The sequence below is a fragment of the Protopterus annectens genome, chromosome 5.part1 (genome assembly GCF_019279795.1).
Source record: "Protopterus annectens isolate FY-2018-M chromosome 5.part1, PAN1.0, whole genome shotgun sequence".
Lineage (NCBI taxonomy): Eukaryota > Metazoa > Chordata > Ceratodontiformes > Protopteridae > Protopterus > Protopterus annectens.
In genome coordinates this window covers 644,596,550-644,614,755 of record NC_056736.1, presented here as the reverse complement: position 1 = coordinate 644,614,755, position 18,206 = coordinate 644,596,550, and the positions used below count along the sequence as shown (strand labels likewise).

The window sequence follows — 18,206 nt, the reverse complement described above, 5'->3', positions numbered from 1 at the left end:
CGAACCCCAGGAACTACTGACCCATTAGCCTGATAAGCCTGGTCTGCAAGGCCATGGAACATATCATCATGGAGCTTATAAACAAAGACATTGGTAATCTCCAAACTCCCAAACTCTGGACCCCACCCAGTTCGGGTTTGTAAAAGGCAGATCATGTCTCCTAAACCGGATAGACTTCTTAGAAGCAGTCACCACAGCCGTAGACAAGGGTAAGGTGGTTCACACAGCCTATCTAGATCTTGCCAAGGCTTTTGACACCACCCCCCACTCTGGAATTATAGATAAACTCACTAAACTAGGTATAAATCCCTATATCACAAGATGGGTTGCCAACTGGCTCACTGACAGAACCCACACTGTAAAAGTAGCAGACTCCAAATCCGACTTCAGACCAGTAACAAGTGGAGTACCACAGGGTTCAGTCCTGGGTCCTCTCCTGTTTGGTATCTACTTCTCTGAAGTACAGGCTAACACAGAAGTTCTTTGGCTAACGAAGTTCGCAGATGACTGCAAACTAGGAGCCACAATCAAAACTCCTAACAATGCGGACATCCTACAAAAGGGCCTCACTGAGACAGATGCCTGGTGTCAAAGCCATGGCCTCAAGCTCAATGCCAAAAAGTGCATTGTCATCCCCTTGGTAAAAATGTTGTACCCATGAACTACAACATAGGCGGTAGTATACTTAACACTGAAAGTGTGATAAGACACCTTGGGACACAGGTGGACAGCAGTCTCTCCTTTGATAATCACATCGCCACAGTAGTCAGGAAATCCTTCTTCGTGGCAAAACTCATCACAAAAGGTTTCTCATCCAGAAAAAAAGAGGTCATTGTTCCCCTCTACTCATCACTCATTTGACCCATTATAGAGTACAACGCCCCTTTTGGTATGTACCTCACAAGACATCTACAACAACTGGAAAGGCCGCAGAAATACCTCACAAAGAGGATTACCGGCCTCAAACAGATGCCCTACGCAGACCGTCTCAAAAAACTCCAGCTTTACTCCGTCGCACATCGCCTACTCAGAGGTGATCTCTGCCTAACATACAAAGCTATGTCAAACCCAGAGCTGTTGGACATGCTCCACTTAAAGAAATCCCAATCCCTCCGAGCTACACACTCTAGGGCCCTAAACCTTGTCACCACAATAAACAGAACATGCCGGAGTGACAAGATTCCTGTCCCAGAGACTTCGCATACTCTGGATTAAACTACCTATCTATATCAAACAAAGTTCCTCATTAGCACTCTTCAAGAAAAATCTTGATGACTGGATGGGAAATAGGAAATTCACCCCGGGGATCACCTCTGTGGCTCTGCTCGACAGTGGCACAGGAAAACAATTTTCTTGGGTGGCAAAAGCCAGGGTACTTTTTTGGCTGGGCTTGTATAGGCCCCAGGGTCGATAGCCTAGTACCTACCTATGAACAACAAAAATAATGTTTTAATACCAGAGAGAGGTCTCAAAGCACTCTTTTTGAAGCAGACAAAGAAGCACCCCTCATCTACTTCACCTTGCCTGGCTCTGGTAACTGAACCAGGGAATGGTAATTCTTTAGATCAGTCAGGAAAAACAGTGGATTAGTTAAATACTGTTTTTCTGTATATGTGTGTGTATCTATTCATCTGCGTTATTTAAATATTTCCAGATATATTTAATAATAAAAGAACATGAAAATACTAAATATTTAAACTTTTCATTATGGCTTGTCCTTTAGAGAATATTTTAACCTTTGAGAGTACTTGTATCTGTTTGGTGACTCTTGTGGCCATTCCTGAAAGCCTTACTGCATTGGTCAAACACTACCATTTGTATTAATATTAATTCTACTCAGTATAATTGGGTAACCTTGTAAGAGCCTTAGAGGAGCTGGCTTTGGAGTGTCTGGTGGCAGTAACTACCTTATAGTCTGGGTAGAAGGGGGGGGCATAGCTAGTAAATCTGTGCCAGCCTTTCCCAGGTGTGTGTAAATCAAATCTCAAAAAAAGAGTATGTGTGTCAGCTACTTGGAGCAGGGACACAAAGCACTGGTTTCACAGACAGGGTGCTGCAGGACTTAGCTTGGACATTTGGCTTAGGACTCAACTCTATAGCTATGCCAGTGGACAGAGAGAAAAATCCAGATGCTGGACTGAGTGTGTTTCCTGTGCTGGATGCAGACAGCTGCATCTGGAAATACTGTTTTATCTATTTTTGTTCCAAGTGAACATTCCTCTCCAGTGTCAGTGGCGAGGATTCAGGCTCCTTGATTACTGGGACAGTGATGGGAGCATACCTCAGTGTCCAGATTTTTGCAGAATACCCAGATTTTTGGCTCATATTTTTTGGTCTGTTCCTTGTAAAAATTGTGGTTTTCTGGCAAATCAATGAGATGATCTGAGGACTGAAGTCACTGAATAATGACACACATTTGAGTTTAAGACTTGAAATCCTACAGAAAATGTATGTCAAAACAAAAACACCTGTTGATTCCAATAAAAGCTGTCCCTCCAGTAGGTTCCTCTCTTCAGGGGAACGGAGAATACCAATACTTTCCAATAAGCACACAGGAGAATTTCAAAAATGTAACAGAATTTATTCACACAAACAAATAAAATAAAATAAAAAAAACAGATAGACAGTGCTTTCATCTCCACTCGGGAGACTTCATCAGAATCAGCATTCAAAATAACTATACACATTTTATATCAAGCCACATCACTTTTCACTGTGTGCATCATGTTACAAATTTTGGGTGTTGGAAGTAAAACAGAGTGAGAGAGAGGGGGTGATTGGGAGACCCGATTAGAATTTCGGGAAACGATCTGGCAGTTAAGGTTGGATGCATGCAACAGTCCAGGTTTGAATGACCACATATCCATTATCCCCACTTTAAAACTACTAGCATCCAACCCCAAAAGATCGGACCCCTAAAGAAACACATGCATTAGTTAAGGAACAATGAACAAGTATTGAAATAATACAAAACATATATACATTTATATAATTTGTATACAATTATTCTTTACATTATATTTCGTAATATATTTTTAACAAAACTTAACATGATGCATACTTTTTTTTAAAAAGGACATTAAATTACCTACTCCTAAGGATCTTGGAGCAGTTTCCTTTTAACAATAATCTGTATTTCACTACAGGCTGCACATTAAAAGAAATGTCATTACATTTATACTCATATATTTTTATTAATTTTAGAACATCCATTATATATTTATATTTACATATTTATGGTATTAAGCATTGTTAAAATGTATTTGGACCTTCAAGAGTTAATTTATTTTTGTGATTTAATTGGGTGGCCAATGAAAAGTGATGTGGCTTGATATAAAATGTGTATAATTATTTTGAATAATCATTCTGATAAAGTCTCCAAAGTGGAGATGAAAGCGCTCAATCTGTTTTTTATTTTATTTGTTTGTGTGAATATTCTGTTACGTTTTTGGAATTCTCCTGTGTGCTTATTGGAAAGTATTGGTATTCTATGTTCCCCTGAAGAGAGGAACCTACTGGAGGGACAGCCTTTATTGGAATCAACAGGTGTTGCTGTGTTTTTCGGTTTGGTGTTCCGTACTTGCTGCACTTATGTCAAAACAAACCCTGTTACTCTAGCAACTTTCTAAATTTATAAGAGCAACATTTAAAATATTTCCCCATTTTTGGGCCTTTGTCCTCCCATCTTGTTAGGCTTTGTCCAGACTTCTTGTACTAAGAGGTCGAGAGGTATGGAGGGGACGTCACATATGCCTTGAATAGCAACCAGACCAATCCGGAATGTCAAGCAAGACACTCGCTGCCCAACCAGAAACAATCAAGAATCTGCACTCTGCTCTCTCTCTCACCAGGAGCAGAATATAAGCACAAATTTCAAGCTGTCACCTATGAAGCAGTTATTAGGCTTTCTGGTGATCAACAGTCTTAAGGAAATAATGTCCCTGTGCTCCTTCTCTCATGAGGAGAAAACAGAAGCACTAATCCCAAGATGATTACCGAGAGATAATTTAGGCTCTCCATTAACTGGTGGTCTTGAAATAGATGTTGCAGATTTTAAAGGTAAAATGGAAAAAAGCGGAACTACCAAAAAACTAGCAAATACACGAGAAGAACAGGAAACTGTAGACAAAGTCACCAGCCACTCAAAATTTAGTGTCGGACATGAGAAATAGGTTCAAAGTCCGTAAATCTTGATGTACAAAGTAGTAATCCTCAATTTCGAGACCAAAACAGCAAAGAAACCAAAGTGAGAAAGCCAAAATTGCTTTAATTTGATAGACCACAACAAGTAAAAACGAGCGCTTTCGCCTGGTGTATCCCAGGCTTTATCAAGTTACAAATGTGATATGGCCATCCCCTTTATTTATATCATGGGATAGGCCAATCAATTAATTAATTAAGCCATTTCAAGTATTGTTTAACCATAAAAGAAACATTTAAAATTGTTTTAAAAACTATACATAATAAATTAAAAATATAGAAAAATATATATGTATATATAAGATGCAAGCATTCACATGATCTGTGTAGATTATATTTGGCTACAAAGCCATAAATAATAAATATAAATATATATTTTAATTACATATCAATATAACTGAACTTTTTCATAAAGTTATGCAATTCTTAATTTATGCTTTCATGTTACAAATACTGACCCACATAATATAAAACATAGTCTAAATAACTTGTCACTAGGACATTGTATTACCATAAATATATAAAAATGTAGAAATTATGTAAAAATCAATAGCCCACCTAGTGGATTCCAATTATATAATACAATACAAAGTTAGTCTTTCTTGGTGCATATTGAAAAAATCATAAGAAAAAGTAACTACCTGTTGTAACAATAAATCAAAGAACAGATTTATTAAACTCCGGGTGTTATATTATATTTACCCAGAAAAGTGATATCAAAGGTGTCAAGAAATAAACTACAGTACTAGTATCCCTATAATTGTTTGTTTCTAATTTTAAGAACACTTTTGAGGCTAACACCATCATTAAGGCCTGGGAATCTAGTAGCATCCAACTGTAGTTGCCACATCAATTCACGATGTTCCAGGAAGTTCTCCCAGTCTCCTCCTCTGGGGTCAGGGCTGACCCTCTCCAGAATGAAGAATTTAATCACCATGTTACTACATTTTAAGGCATGCCTATAAAAGGCATTACTTTCCTTTTTCTTCTCAATGTCGTATGTGTGCTCATAAATTCTCTAATAGTCCTGGTTGTCTTTCCTACATAAAATGCGGAACATGTAGTGCACAACCCTAGGTATACTACTCCTAAGGAATTACAGTTAAAGTGTTCCCGTGCCTTCAATGTACGGCCTCTGGATGGAATGTATACATGACCTTCATTCAATAAGTAAGGGCATTGCTTGCATAGCCCACATTTATAGGAACCGTTTTTTCTAAATGTATTAGTGTTGTTTTTATTAACACGATTGTGCCTAACCTGCTCAAAAATGTCTTTTAAATTCTTGTCACGTTTTCTAATGAATTGAATTTTCTCAGGAAGCCAAGAGGTAATATCATTTTGTGCCATAAGTATTGGCCAAAACATATTCATTGTGTGCTCAATACATTCTGCATCCTCAGAGTAAGTATAGACAAAACCTCTAGAAACCTCCTCATGTATCTGTCTGTTAATGCTAGGTAATGGGAGTCCATGGCCCAACAAAGGAGGATAATGTGAGTCTCTTTTTGTTTTGATCTCGTCCACACATGATTTAATCAGCCAGTCCGGGTACCCCCTTTCCTCAAATAAAGTAGATAGATGCTGGATTTCATTCAAAAATAGATTTGAAGTGCTGCACATCCTCGAGGTTCGGATCATCTGCCCTCTGACTATTCCCCTTTTGGTGTAATGTGGATGGAAACTGTCGAAATGCATTCGAAAAAGTTTCTTTTCTAAAGATCTGAGATGTGAAGGTGTTGTTACTCACATCTTTCACCAAAGTTACATCAAGGTAATTCAGAGAGTGCTCACTGAGCTTGTACGTAAAAGTTAAGAAATTTGTGGAAGAGTTTAGGTAGTTAAAGAACTCCAGGAAACTGTCCTTAGAACCTTGCCATAATAAACAAACGTCATCAAGGTAACGTTTGTAAAAAATGATGTTCTCCTTCCAAAATGATGTGTGGATGAATTTGGACTCCCATCTGTGCAGTACGATATTCGCGTAGGAGGAGGCACATGGAGCACCCATGGCGACCCCCTTACACTGCCTGAAAAATTCGCCATTGAAAAAGATGTAATTATTATTCAAGATGATTTCCATGAATTCCACTATCAGATTGACCATGTTACTATTGAACTCTGATTCGGTGACCAATGTCTCCGTAAACCATTCAATACCGATGTTATGAGGTATGCTGGGGAACAGTTCAATGACATCGATGGTTATCATCAACAAATCAGGATGGTATCTGTCCAAAGGTATGCAGGCTAAGAATTCCCAAGAGTCTTTACAAATATATGGTACTTGTTGTGGTCTATCAAATTAAAGCAATTTTGGCTTTCTCACTTTGGTTTCTTTGCTGTTTTGGTCTCGAAATTGAGGATTACTACTTTGTACATCAAGATTTACGGACTTTGAACCTATTTCTCATGTCCGACACTAAATTTTGAGTGGCTGGTGACTTTGTCTACAGTTTCCTGTTCTTCTCGTGTATTTGCTAAAATGGAAAAAAAATGAGTTAATATCCCAAGCATTGCAGTGTGCAGTAAGCAGTTAAATATTTAAATCCCTTTTTCTTGCCCAGGACGTCTCCCTCGGACCTCCGCGCATTGTGCTTGCCACTTGGATGAATGCCGTTTAAGCTCAGACTGCCCTCCCATCTCTACCACATCCTACTTTTCTGCACTCTCGGCAATACTAGCGGATGACCATCGGCCGGACTTCCTGGAAGTCTCTCCTAATTAGTCCCACAGTGTAGGTGACAGCCCTCAGCTTTAAGCTGTTATTTAAGTGCAGTTTTTTGGTTTATATTGTGGCTTGCGCACTTGTGGACCCTCCCCGAGGATCTCTCTATTCTCTGCTTTGTCCCCCATTTACATTTTAGCTCTTTTTAGTTCAGTTAACTGTTGTTCCCCTCATAATCCACTAGATGGCAGTAGAGATCTAAATATACGCCATTACGTATTGCACAAATACCTTTATATATTAAACATTACAAGCAAACTAATAGATATAAACTCAAATGACATCCAGTCCTTCTCCCTTATTTTACAAGCACTAAAGCCCTTAACAGCATGGGAGTGAAGTCCTCAATTTACATACAATTTCTCCCTTAAAGATAGTCTTCTAGCAACATAAAGTACAGCTTACCTACTATCTAGTACCCTAGTGCTGTACCTGACTGTTTTTGGCACTCTTGCCTCTTCCAGCTGGGTAAACCCTCTCTGTTCACCCTCACTGTGCTCAGGTTCACTCTACTCCTCTATCCTACCCCATTCCCAACCACCCCTACTTCAATTATCTTTATAGCTATCCCCATCCCATCTACCCATCCATTCCTCCACACTCCTCCCTATCTCATCAACCATCACATACACATCCACCTTCATTAGCTCAATACACTCCACCCCTACTCTTTTCTTAACCCCAATCTCTCACCTACCTCCACCCCTTACAACTACCCTCCCCATAACCCAGCAAACCTATATTTGCCTTTCCACTCCTTCAATTGTACTATACTTCCCCTATCCTAACTCCCACACCACAATACTCATCCAAACACTCTTACCACTCAACATTTTATAGCAATGCGTCTTCTATTCAACATCTTTTTACATTATCTACTACTCTCTCCTTCTAAAACTATCATCCTTTCACACAAGTTACATACCTCCCACACCATCCCCTTCCACATCAACCTACATACACACCCTCCCCAGTTACTCTGTCATCTGCTCCACGCTCTATAGTACAGATTTAATATTACAAAAGAAACGCATCACTCTCTCCCGACATCATAACCTTCCTTACAACCACAACGTCACATACTTCCATTACCAAAAGAAGAAGCCCCTACCTACCACTTTCTGTTCTCAGTAATCTAGTCCTATGTGGTGACATAAATCCTAACCCTTCTTCTCCCTCTCATTATTCCCCTAACGCCACAAAATCCTTAAGCTTTACTACAACTAATCTCCAAAGCATTAGAAACAAAATTCCCCAACTGCACGCATGGCTAAGTCAACATAAACCAGACTTTACCACTGTCATTGAAACCTGGCTAAAACCATACATCAAAGATTCTGAATTTCTACCCCTAAACTACTCTTGCCTCAGAACTGATACGACTACATAAAAAGGTGGAGGCATTGCCTTATTATTCCCAAGCACCTTTACAGTAATCCCATATTCCAAACCAATTCCCCATTTTTCCACTGCAGTGCTACTTGTTACCTTCCTAAAACTTGATTGCAAAAGCTTTTGCATCATAGTTGTATACAACCCCCTGGCGATAATCCTATTCTTGAAGAAATTCTTGCACGGGCAACCAACAATATAAAAAATGAAACCATCATCCTAGGCAACATTAATTTTAACTGGTTAGATATTTCTAATAATGATCCCTCTACAGATATTAACCTTCACATCTATACACAGCTAATCTCTGACATTACTAGACCCAACCAATCAGAGGCTCAATCTTGGACTGGATCTTAGTATCTGACCCACAAAAAAATCACCTCCTCAGGGACTCTCCCAAATAGTGATCACCAAACACCTTCAATGACATCCTGCAGAACACTAACTGGAGCCTACTAAAATTTCTTCCACTCAATGAAGCTGTAGAATTCTTCAATTCTACATTTCTTAGAATCCTAAATAGTCTTGCCCCACTCTGACTAAAATGGAATAAGGCAATACATGCTATTTGGCTTTCTACGGACAAAGCCTGGAAAGTCTGGCAAAAAAAAAAAAAAAAACACTATCTAACCTCACTCAATATAAACAACTTTGCAATCAGGCTAAACAGCTAGTTATCAAAAACAAAAAAAGAATTCTAGACTATCCAAGACCAACAGAGACTAAACCCAAAGTATTTCTGGGGGGGCAATCAACTCCCCTCTCCACCCTGGAACTAACAACAACCCATTGTCCTAACCCAGAAAAAAAACACCCTCCGAGACAGCCTCCCTATTTAACACATACTTCAGACACCATCAAAAAACTGACTACCACCTTCCCACCCATTTTTAACTGACCCACCAGGATCGCCATCTGTACATTCCCCTTCAAATCCTTTACCTTCTTTCACACTAACACCCATACCTATCTCCACCATCAAAAAACTTCTTCACAAACTCAAACCCTGTACCAATGCCCCAGATAACTTAAAACTGTCAGCCTCCTCCATCGCACAACCCATCAGCATCCTCCTCAACAGGTCCATCCAGAAATCCTGCATACCCAATATCTGGAAAAAAGCATTTATCCTTCCACTTCATAAAAGCGGCAACAACTCTGACATCTCAAACTTCTATCATACTGCCACTCTCTCCCAATCTCCAAAATACTAGAGAAATGTATTCACACTCAGGTACTCAGTCATCTGATACAACACCAAACCCTATCCCCCACTCAACATGGCTTTATAGTACTAAACACTGCTCTCATTTACTTCCTGGACACAGTAAATAGAGGTCGAGATGCTGACTCCTTAGTCTCAGCACTCTTCCTAGATTTATCAAAGGCATTCAACACTATTTCCCACTCACTTCTGCTTACTAAACCCTCAAACCTATCTCAGTAACAGGCAGCAATCTACTAAATAGCAACATTCTTCCTCCCCTTTTATAAGTACAAATACAGGTGTCCCCCAAGGATCAATACTGGAACCTCTCTTATTCAGCATATTTGTCAACAACTTCCATTCCTCTCTCACCCACAGTACTGTCATCAAATATGCAGATGACTATACCTGCTCTTCTAAATCTGCCACTGCACTACAGCATCTTACCAAAGAAGCATTTGCTTCCACCGAAACCTGGATGTCCCAGAACCATCTCGCCCTCAACCCCAATAAAGCAAAACTTTTAATATTTTACCCCCACAAAATCCAGCCCTGTTGACAAGTCACTCAGTTCGCTCCCAAAACAACACCATCATTGAAGTCGTCCATAGTACCAAATTACTAACTTTTGACCTTTACATCTACCCATGAAAAATTAGGTGCCCTGTGTAGGCACAACTATTTTCTTAGCCCCTCTGCAAAGAAGGCTCTTGCCTCATCCTTCCTGCTTCCAACACTTCTAAATGGCGATCCCATCCTCACCAATCTACAGTCCCTCCTTGAGAGCAAAACTATAATCTTGTTACAACAAAATCGCTAAATTTGCCACAAATGCAAAATTTTCTACCCATCACCGTTTCTCTCTGCATCAACTGAATTGGCTAGAATACCCTCACTATCTCACTTTTCTACAATTAACTACAACCTACAAGCTCATCTACCAGAAACCTGCCTTTCCCTCTACTCCACACTGACTATGTACCATCCTAACCGACACCTCAGGTCCGAAAATAAAATGTTACTGCTCATTGAGAAACCTAAGCTCTCAGCTGGTCAAATGTTGTATTCCTATACTGTCTCTAAGGCATGGAATAATCCCCCCCCCCCCCATCACTCAGAACTATCAGCAATCCTGGCTCCTTTAAAAAATCCCTCAAACTATATCTTTCCTCTCATTGGTTATGCTCCTGTACCTCAACACACAACCCCAACTCCTGACTTCTCTCGCTGGTGTTACAACTCTACTACCTATATCACTTCCTTCCCATCACTCTGCCTACTTACTGCCTTCCCTGCCACTCTATCCTGCCTTTTCTCCTCCTTAGCCCTTCTATCACCTCCGATTCTTACACTGTACTAACACCCCCACTGCATTGAATCTTGCAGAAATATTACATTCATGTGTAATTTCAATATATGACATTTATTACTACTGTTTTTCCAAGCTTGTAATTATTTTCACGATTTTGTTTTGTTTTCTTTCAGTGTAATAGTACTGCTCAAAATTCTTTATGTGTATTGATATTTTCTTTGTATGTAATTATTGTGTAGCTTTTCTCCCCGAGCCTCCACTGAAAATGGCCCATTTCCAGGCCCAGTGGACTTCCCCAGTTAACAAATGCAATAAAATAAATAAATAAGAGGGGTATTTAAGCTTTAGCTGTCTTAAGTGGAGAGCCACTCATTTTAAAACAGCAAGACAGATTGAAAAGGGGGTGGGCATTTTGCATTCTGGTTCTATGGAATACAGTGAGATGGCCAATAAATTTAAACAGCTGAAGGGGAGTGATTTTGCAAAACGATAATTTTGCACTCAAATCACAACAGCCAATGAAAGGGGAGAGGGAAAGAGGTACATGGTCAAACATAAGGGGCAGGCAACTAGAAAGACAGTTGTGTTTAAGAATATAACAGCACTAGGGTACAAGGGTGGGATAAAATTCTGTGCGACTCACAAGAGACACCGCTGTGGTCTCTTTTCTAGTTTTAATTATGTAGTTAAAAGCACAGTACAAGTAAAGAAAACAAATCACAGTATACAGAACAGAAGAAGGCAACAAAGTAATACAAAACACAAGAAAACAAAAGCAAACTAACCTTTCACTCAGAGAAAGTTGTGGCACAGTCTGGGTAAGCTTTTCCAGTAAAGCTTTGACATTTTTTATTTTGCCACTTAAGGAAAGTTTAGTTCCTAGCTCCACCCACAATTCACAGACACTTAACCTTAATTTACCTGTTTTAACTTCGACTACTTAACTGACCTGTTCTAATTTCTGTGAGACTCACAAGAGACAACTGTGGTTTCTTTCCTAGTTTTAGTATGCACTTAAAAGTAGAATACAAGTAAAACACACTGTAAAGAAAACAAATCACAGTATACAAAACAAGTCAATAAAGACTTCATCATACATTACCCAAAATGCCAAGAGCAAAATAATGCAAAGATTACAGACCAACAGCAAACATTTTTGAAAAAGTTAATTTACTAACAACTTTTCAACCACATAGACTCCCTCCATTGATTCAGAAACTCCTTTAGAACCATGACAGCACTACATGCTGCCACAAACACCATTTTAACAATACTGATTACAAATTACCAGGTAACTATTTCAAAAAAATTACAAGAGCGTTTGGAACTATAAATCATAAACTTTTCCTTGACAAACTTAGTAATTTTGATGTAGGCTCAACAACTATAAGGTGGTTTGAAAGTTACCTACAAAACAGAACACTGCAGGTACAAGCACAGAACCCCTTACCTATGTAGCAGCAACACAAGAGATCCACAATGCTCTGTACTCTGGCCTCTTTTCTTTTCACTATTCATTAATGAAATGGCAACAGACTTAGATGATAATCTCAAGATGGTCATGTATGCGGATATCTCTGACTTAGCTGATCTCAAGATGGTCATGTACGCCAATATCTCTGACTCAGCTGATTTCAAGATGGTCAAGTACACTGATATCTCTGATTTAGCTGATTTCAAGATGGTAGCCTAGGCTATCTTTTGCTATTAGAATCAACAGCTACTAAGATGGTTTGAACGCTTTTATTGTTATTTATTTATAGGCATTTGATTACTGGGAAAGTCCAATTGGTTAGAAGCCCATTTTTGGCAGAGGTCCATGGAAAAAGTTCCAAATTATTACAAAACATTTTAATAACAATAATTCTGCAATCTTCAAAAATAAAACAAAAACATCTGCAGTTTAAAAATTATAACATATTACAGACCGATACAAGTTATACTACAATCATTTAATCCATCCACATTAAAGGAAATTTTAGACAGTTTATAGAAAAATTAAAGGTACGTTTGTCCAATACAAATAGGAAATGCAATATGAAGGGAGAGAAAAACAGGCATATGGTATATCTAGACAGAAAGTCGAGGAAGAGAATTTGAAAGAAGTACGAAAGTAAATAAAGAAGGAAAAGTAAGGAGGTTTAAGAAATGAAAAGATACTTGTTCACATTTAGGGATAATGTTCTTGGTCTAAACCAGGATAAACTAACCCAGATTTAAGTTAGGAAGGCTTTCAGAGTGGTTGAAAGATGGGAGGGACGTTACTGACTTAATGGATACAGGAAAGGAGTTCCAGGCCTTAGCAACCTTGTATGAGTACAGTTACATGCAAAACAGAACATAACAGGTGTTAGCAGGGGAAACCCTGTCTAAAGTACCATTAAAACAGAAGTTGCACAAAGCTCTGTACTTGGCCCTCTTTTTGTTCTCACTACTCAATGATAACATTGATATAGATCTAACTGAACTCAGTATAGTCGTGTAGACTGATAACCTCTTGCTATTAGAATCAAGTAACGATGCTACCATCCTACAGCAAAAACTACTAGTTTTAGAAGACTTCCGATGGACATAACAATAGTGTGCCATCAATCTTAGAAAATCAAATATGGTCTTTGGCACTCACCAAAACTATCAATAATGGGGCCTACTGTTTCAGTTATTCTTATGCAATATGCCACCTTTAATAGCAAAATAAAAATATCTAGGAATAACTTTGGATCCTACTTGTTTGTTAATAATCCAAACGGATATCATTAACAAAACACTTAAACAATGCTATAAGTTCTCACCTACTTAACCGCAAGGCTTGCAAAGCTGTAGTTATCTTAAAAACTGAATATGGGCTCCCTCTAAACAACTCACGCCATCACGAACACGCAGAAAATACAAAACCACTACAAGCAAAATCTGTACATCTACACTATTTGCAGAACCACAAGCTGACCTCTGGCAAATCCGTGAGCACATTAAGTGGCTTCCTGTCAGTGTGAAAGAGCTACCTTGCTACTCAGCTTACAGGTATTAAAATTACTAAAACTGGGACACCATCCTTTTTTAAAATCTAAACTACTCTCTATCAAACAGTCAAGGAGCTGGCTTAACCCCCACCAGACCACATTTTAATACAGCCACAGGAGAATGTACAGTCTGAAAAACTGGTCCCTGCAATCTGGAATAAACTCCCAAAAAGAAAACTGTTATAACAAAACTAAAAGAACTGCTGCAGGACTCCAAACGCTTATGCTCTAGAGAGAATGGTTAGTGTAAGCCGAGGTGGTGCAGCGGTAGCGTTGTCACCTCACAGCAAGAGGTTCTCCCATTCGATTGTCAGCTGGAGTGCCATCTGTGTGGAGTCTACATGTCCTCCCCACAGTCGAGTGGCGTTCGAAAGACATGCGTGAATGGGCGTGCCTTCGTTGAAGGTTGGGTGTCGGGCTGGCACCTCGGCATCGTAAAAATCTACTGCCAATCATTAGCGGACTGGAGTTCCGCTGTGGCGACCCCTAACCGGGAAAAGCCGAAAAAAGAAGACGTTACTGTAATTAAACACCAGCCATATGCCAAACCCCATGGACATATGACTGTATAACTTGAATTTTGTACAGCTGCCATTAGTTCTCTGTATATAAAGGAAATTCAGACAGACATCAATAACTTTAGACCTATAGTAATCTCCTTTCCAAAATACTTGAAAAATATATTCAAAAACAACTACTAGAATATCTCCTGCAGGAAAAACTCCTATCCCCTCTACAACATGGCTTCCGTCCTTCCTATAGTACTAGCACTGCGGTTCTAACCTATACAGACACCGTCAATAAAGCTAGAGATAATGGCAAACTAGTCTCTTCCTTATTTCTAGACTTGTCTAAAGTCTTCAACACATTTTGTCACAACAAGCTTTTATTTCAAAATGTCCTCATTAGGTCTCTCTCAGTCCACCCTTCTGTGATTCAAAAGCTACTTGTCCAATAGGTTGTCAGTCAGTAAAATGGCACTCCATGCTTTCTCCTTACCTCCCAGACACCAGTGGTGTACCACAAGGCTCTATCCTTGGTCCACTCCTCTTAACATTTCACCAACACCCTCTATATGTCCAAACAACAGGGCACCTTAATACAATACGCAGATGATTCCACTCATTTGTACATGACACATGGTACACCTCCAAAGATTACTCAGGAAGCTTTAAAAGCTATTGAAACATGGCTTTGCAACTCACAACTCATGCTAAACCTAATAATAAAAAAAAAAAAAAAAAAAAAAAAAAAAACTACAACTTCTCTCCCCAAATCCCTCTCTCATGAAATTAAAGTCCTCTCACTTGATAATACAACCATTTAAGTCACTTCTCATCGCAAACTTTTTGGGTGATACTGGGTGATAATCTTACATTCGACCTCTGCATATATAAAACTGCATAAGAAATACTTATCAAAAACTACATATGCTTTAGAGAGCCAAAACCCTTCTCACTGACCAAACTAAAACTACACTTGACACTTATCTCCTCCCCCCTCCTTTATGCTAACTCCCAGGCTTCACAAACTTGAACAATGCTATTAACAAATTAAATTTGCAGCACATACCCTTTTCAGAACACACTGAAAAGACTAAATTGATTAGAACTGCCACCATCAACTAACATACACAAGTTCTTACCATCTATAAAAATTATCCAGCATCCATCTGTCTGCATAGCACTGAAAAACATTCTACACAACTATATTCCTAGTCTGTCATTGTGATCCAGTGGCCAAATACTCCCATCTGTCTAAAAACGTAACAAATCTGCTGGGCATTGTCTCTAGTCATACAAGGTTGCTAATGCATGAACTCCTTACCTGTTACCCATCAAGTCCATACCCTCCTTCTCATCTTTGAAACAATCTGGCCTGTTCCTTCTCAAAACCAGGATAAACTATATCTGTAAATGTGAACAAGTACTTACTCTCCTTTCTTCACTTACTTCCTTACAGCTATCAAATTATCTTTTCTGACTTTCTCTCTAAATGTTTTCCCTAACTTCATATTGCAATTCCTATTTGTATTAAACTAACTTGCATTTAATTTATCTACAAACTGTCTAAAATTTCTCTAAATATTAAATGACTGTCATACACCTCTAAATATTAAATGACTGTCATACACCTTGTATCGATTCTTAAGAAATGTTTTTATATTATGCCTAACCTGTTTTAATAATTTAAACTGCAGATGTTTTTATTTTTTTAAGACTGTAAAATGATTGTTCTTAAAGTATTTAGTGATCATTTTGAGCTTTTCTCCCTGGGCCTCAGCTGAAATTGGGCTTCTACCCAGTAATCAAATGTCAATAAATAAATAAATGTAGTATTGCATTACCCTGTCATATACGTACCACTGCATTATTAATCGTTGTACTATGTTTGTTATATACATACTAATGTATTCATGTGCCAACAGGTCCAGGTTGGGCTGAAAGTGTCTACAGACCACTCCAATTAAACTTAAATAACTGACTGAAATAAATAAAAGATGCATTCTCTTGTAAAACATACATTACAACAAAGAACGTTTCTATTAATTGTACTGTAAATCAATCTTCCTGCTATACAAGCATGACGTTTGTAAATCAATCTTCCTGCTATACAAGCATGACGTTTATAAATATTTAAAAACTATTTTATCAACTGCAACTTTGTGTAAACCTATGATAACAAAACCCTATTCTCTTTGTACACACCACACAAAAAATTATTTCATTCCACCGTAAAAATAATATCCCGCTTAAAAGATGGATCCCGTATTACAAATACATAAAACTGGATGTAATATTAAGTAATGATGTTTAAATTACTGCTCAATCCTCTGTACCTCTGGGGTTTTGCTTAAAAGGGGCAGTATTCGGTGAATCCTGAAAAAACAAACATCAGCACACGTATATGTTTACATATACACTTGTCTTTTCAAAGCTCTCACTTAGTGTAGTACACTCACACGTATCTCAATGGAAAAAGCAGTTCACACGTTCTACATCTCTGTGTATCTGTGGGACGTACTAACAAACATTTTCACTTTCGATCTGTACATACATATTATAGCTCAGCGTTTACCGGTTATTAAACTAAACAGCTGTAAAAAGCACACAAAACACTAAGATGTATATAAATATTTACACCAAGTGAAGCTCGAGTTACTAATGTACACTGCATCAAATGACTAATAGCACTTCGGCTGTCAGCCTACGACAATGACTAAACAAAACTTTGTAACTCCAGTTACAGAATCAATCGTTTAAGAAATCGTGTTTGCAATAACCAAAATAAATTCAGTGCTGATGGTGTCATTAGTTTCAATATAAACACGATAACTCAACAAAGAAATAAAAACAAAACGTACCATGACTTAGACTTAAAAAGATGCCACAACGTTCACAAAATGCAAAACTTCCACACTAACGCAAGCTCCAAACAATCTATTCCGGTGTAGGATGAACACTTCCGGGTTAGATAAATGTCAATATCTACATCTACATACAGTATTATGATGAACACAATGCAAAGAGCTTTACGCCAGTAGTGTGAGTAGTACTATACCATAAACATGGGCGCACTTGACTGCGCGTGGTAATGACCTGAACGGCAACAACGTTTTATTAATTAATTAATTTTGATTTCATTTTGCTAACTACTCAGTATAGTCAAGTGCTATTAATTTATTTACAAGCTGGACTTTTTGTATCGAAGTTAAATGGCGTTGTGTGTGTGTTTTTACTCTGCAAGGTTCTTTAGAAGTGTGAAGTTGCTACCAGTCACTTTTTGAGAAACTATGTCCTGCAAAAAAAAATGGCATAAAACAACAATTTAGCATCTGAATCATCTTAATGTGATATGAAATAACATCAGTATCTCAAATTCTTGAAAACCGAGCTTTTTTATTTTTTTTTCAAACGCCTTTATTGAATTATCACTTGTGACATAGGCAAATTTACATTCATTTAAAAGTAATCACACTATAATTAACATAAACAGTATACTTCACGTGGATTGCTATATATCCTATAAACTGAGCAACATTACATAAATTATTAAATTCCTGTTTTTCTCATACAAGAAACGTCTTTATTAAACCATCACTTATTTTGGTAATATTGATAAGTCTTTCCTATTGATTTTAAAGGAGAACCACACTGAGAGACTTAAAAAACATGTTTATTTACAGGTTTTTAAATATTTATATACGTAATTTCTGAGTATGACCACATGGAGTCTGGCATCTTGAAGTAATTCAGATTGCTTAGTCTGCCTCTAGGTGTCCCACAATGCAGTGCTTGTCTGTAAAAAATTACATCACACAGGCCTCTCTTCCTAAAGCTCCTG

General features: G+C 38.2%; 1 protein-coding gene across 1 annotated transcript in view; it reads right to left on the bottom strand.

Annotated features, from left to right (window-relative positions):
- Positions 1-17,333, bottom strand: part of LOC122803579 (proteasome maturation protein) — a 234,670-nt gene extending 217,337 nt beyond the window's left edge. Inside the window, exon 1 of the mRNA XM_044073265.1 lies at positions 17,227-17,333. Within this exon, the coding sequence (XP_043929200.1) occupies positions 17,227-17,229 (3 nt within the window). The 5' untranslated portion in view covers positions 17,230-17,333. The remainder of the gene's footprint in view (positions 1-17,226) is intronic.
- Positions 17,334-18,206: the final 873 nt, after the last annotated feature.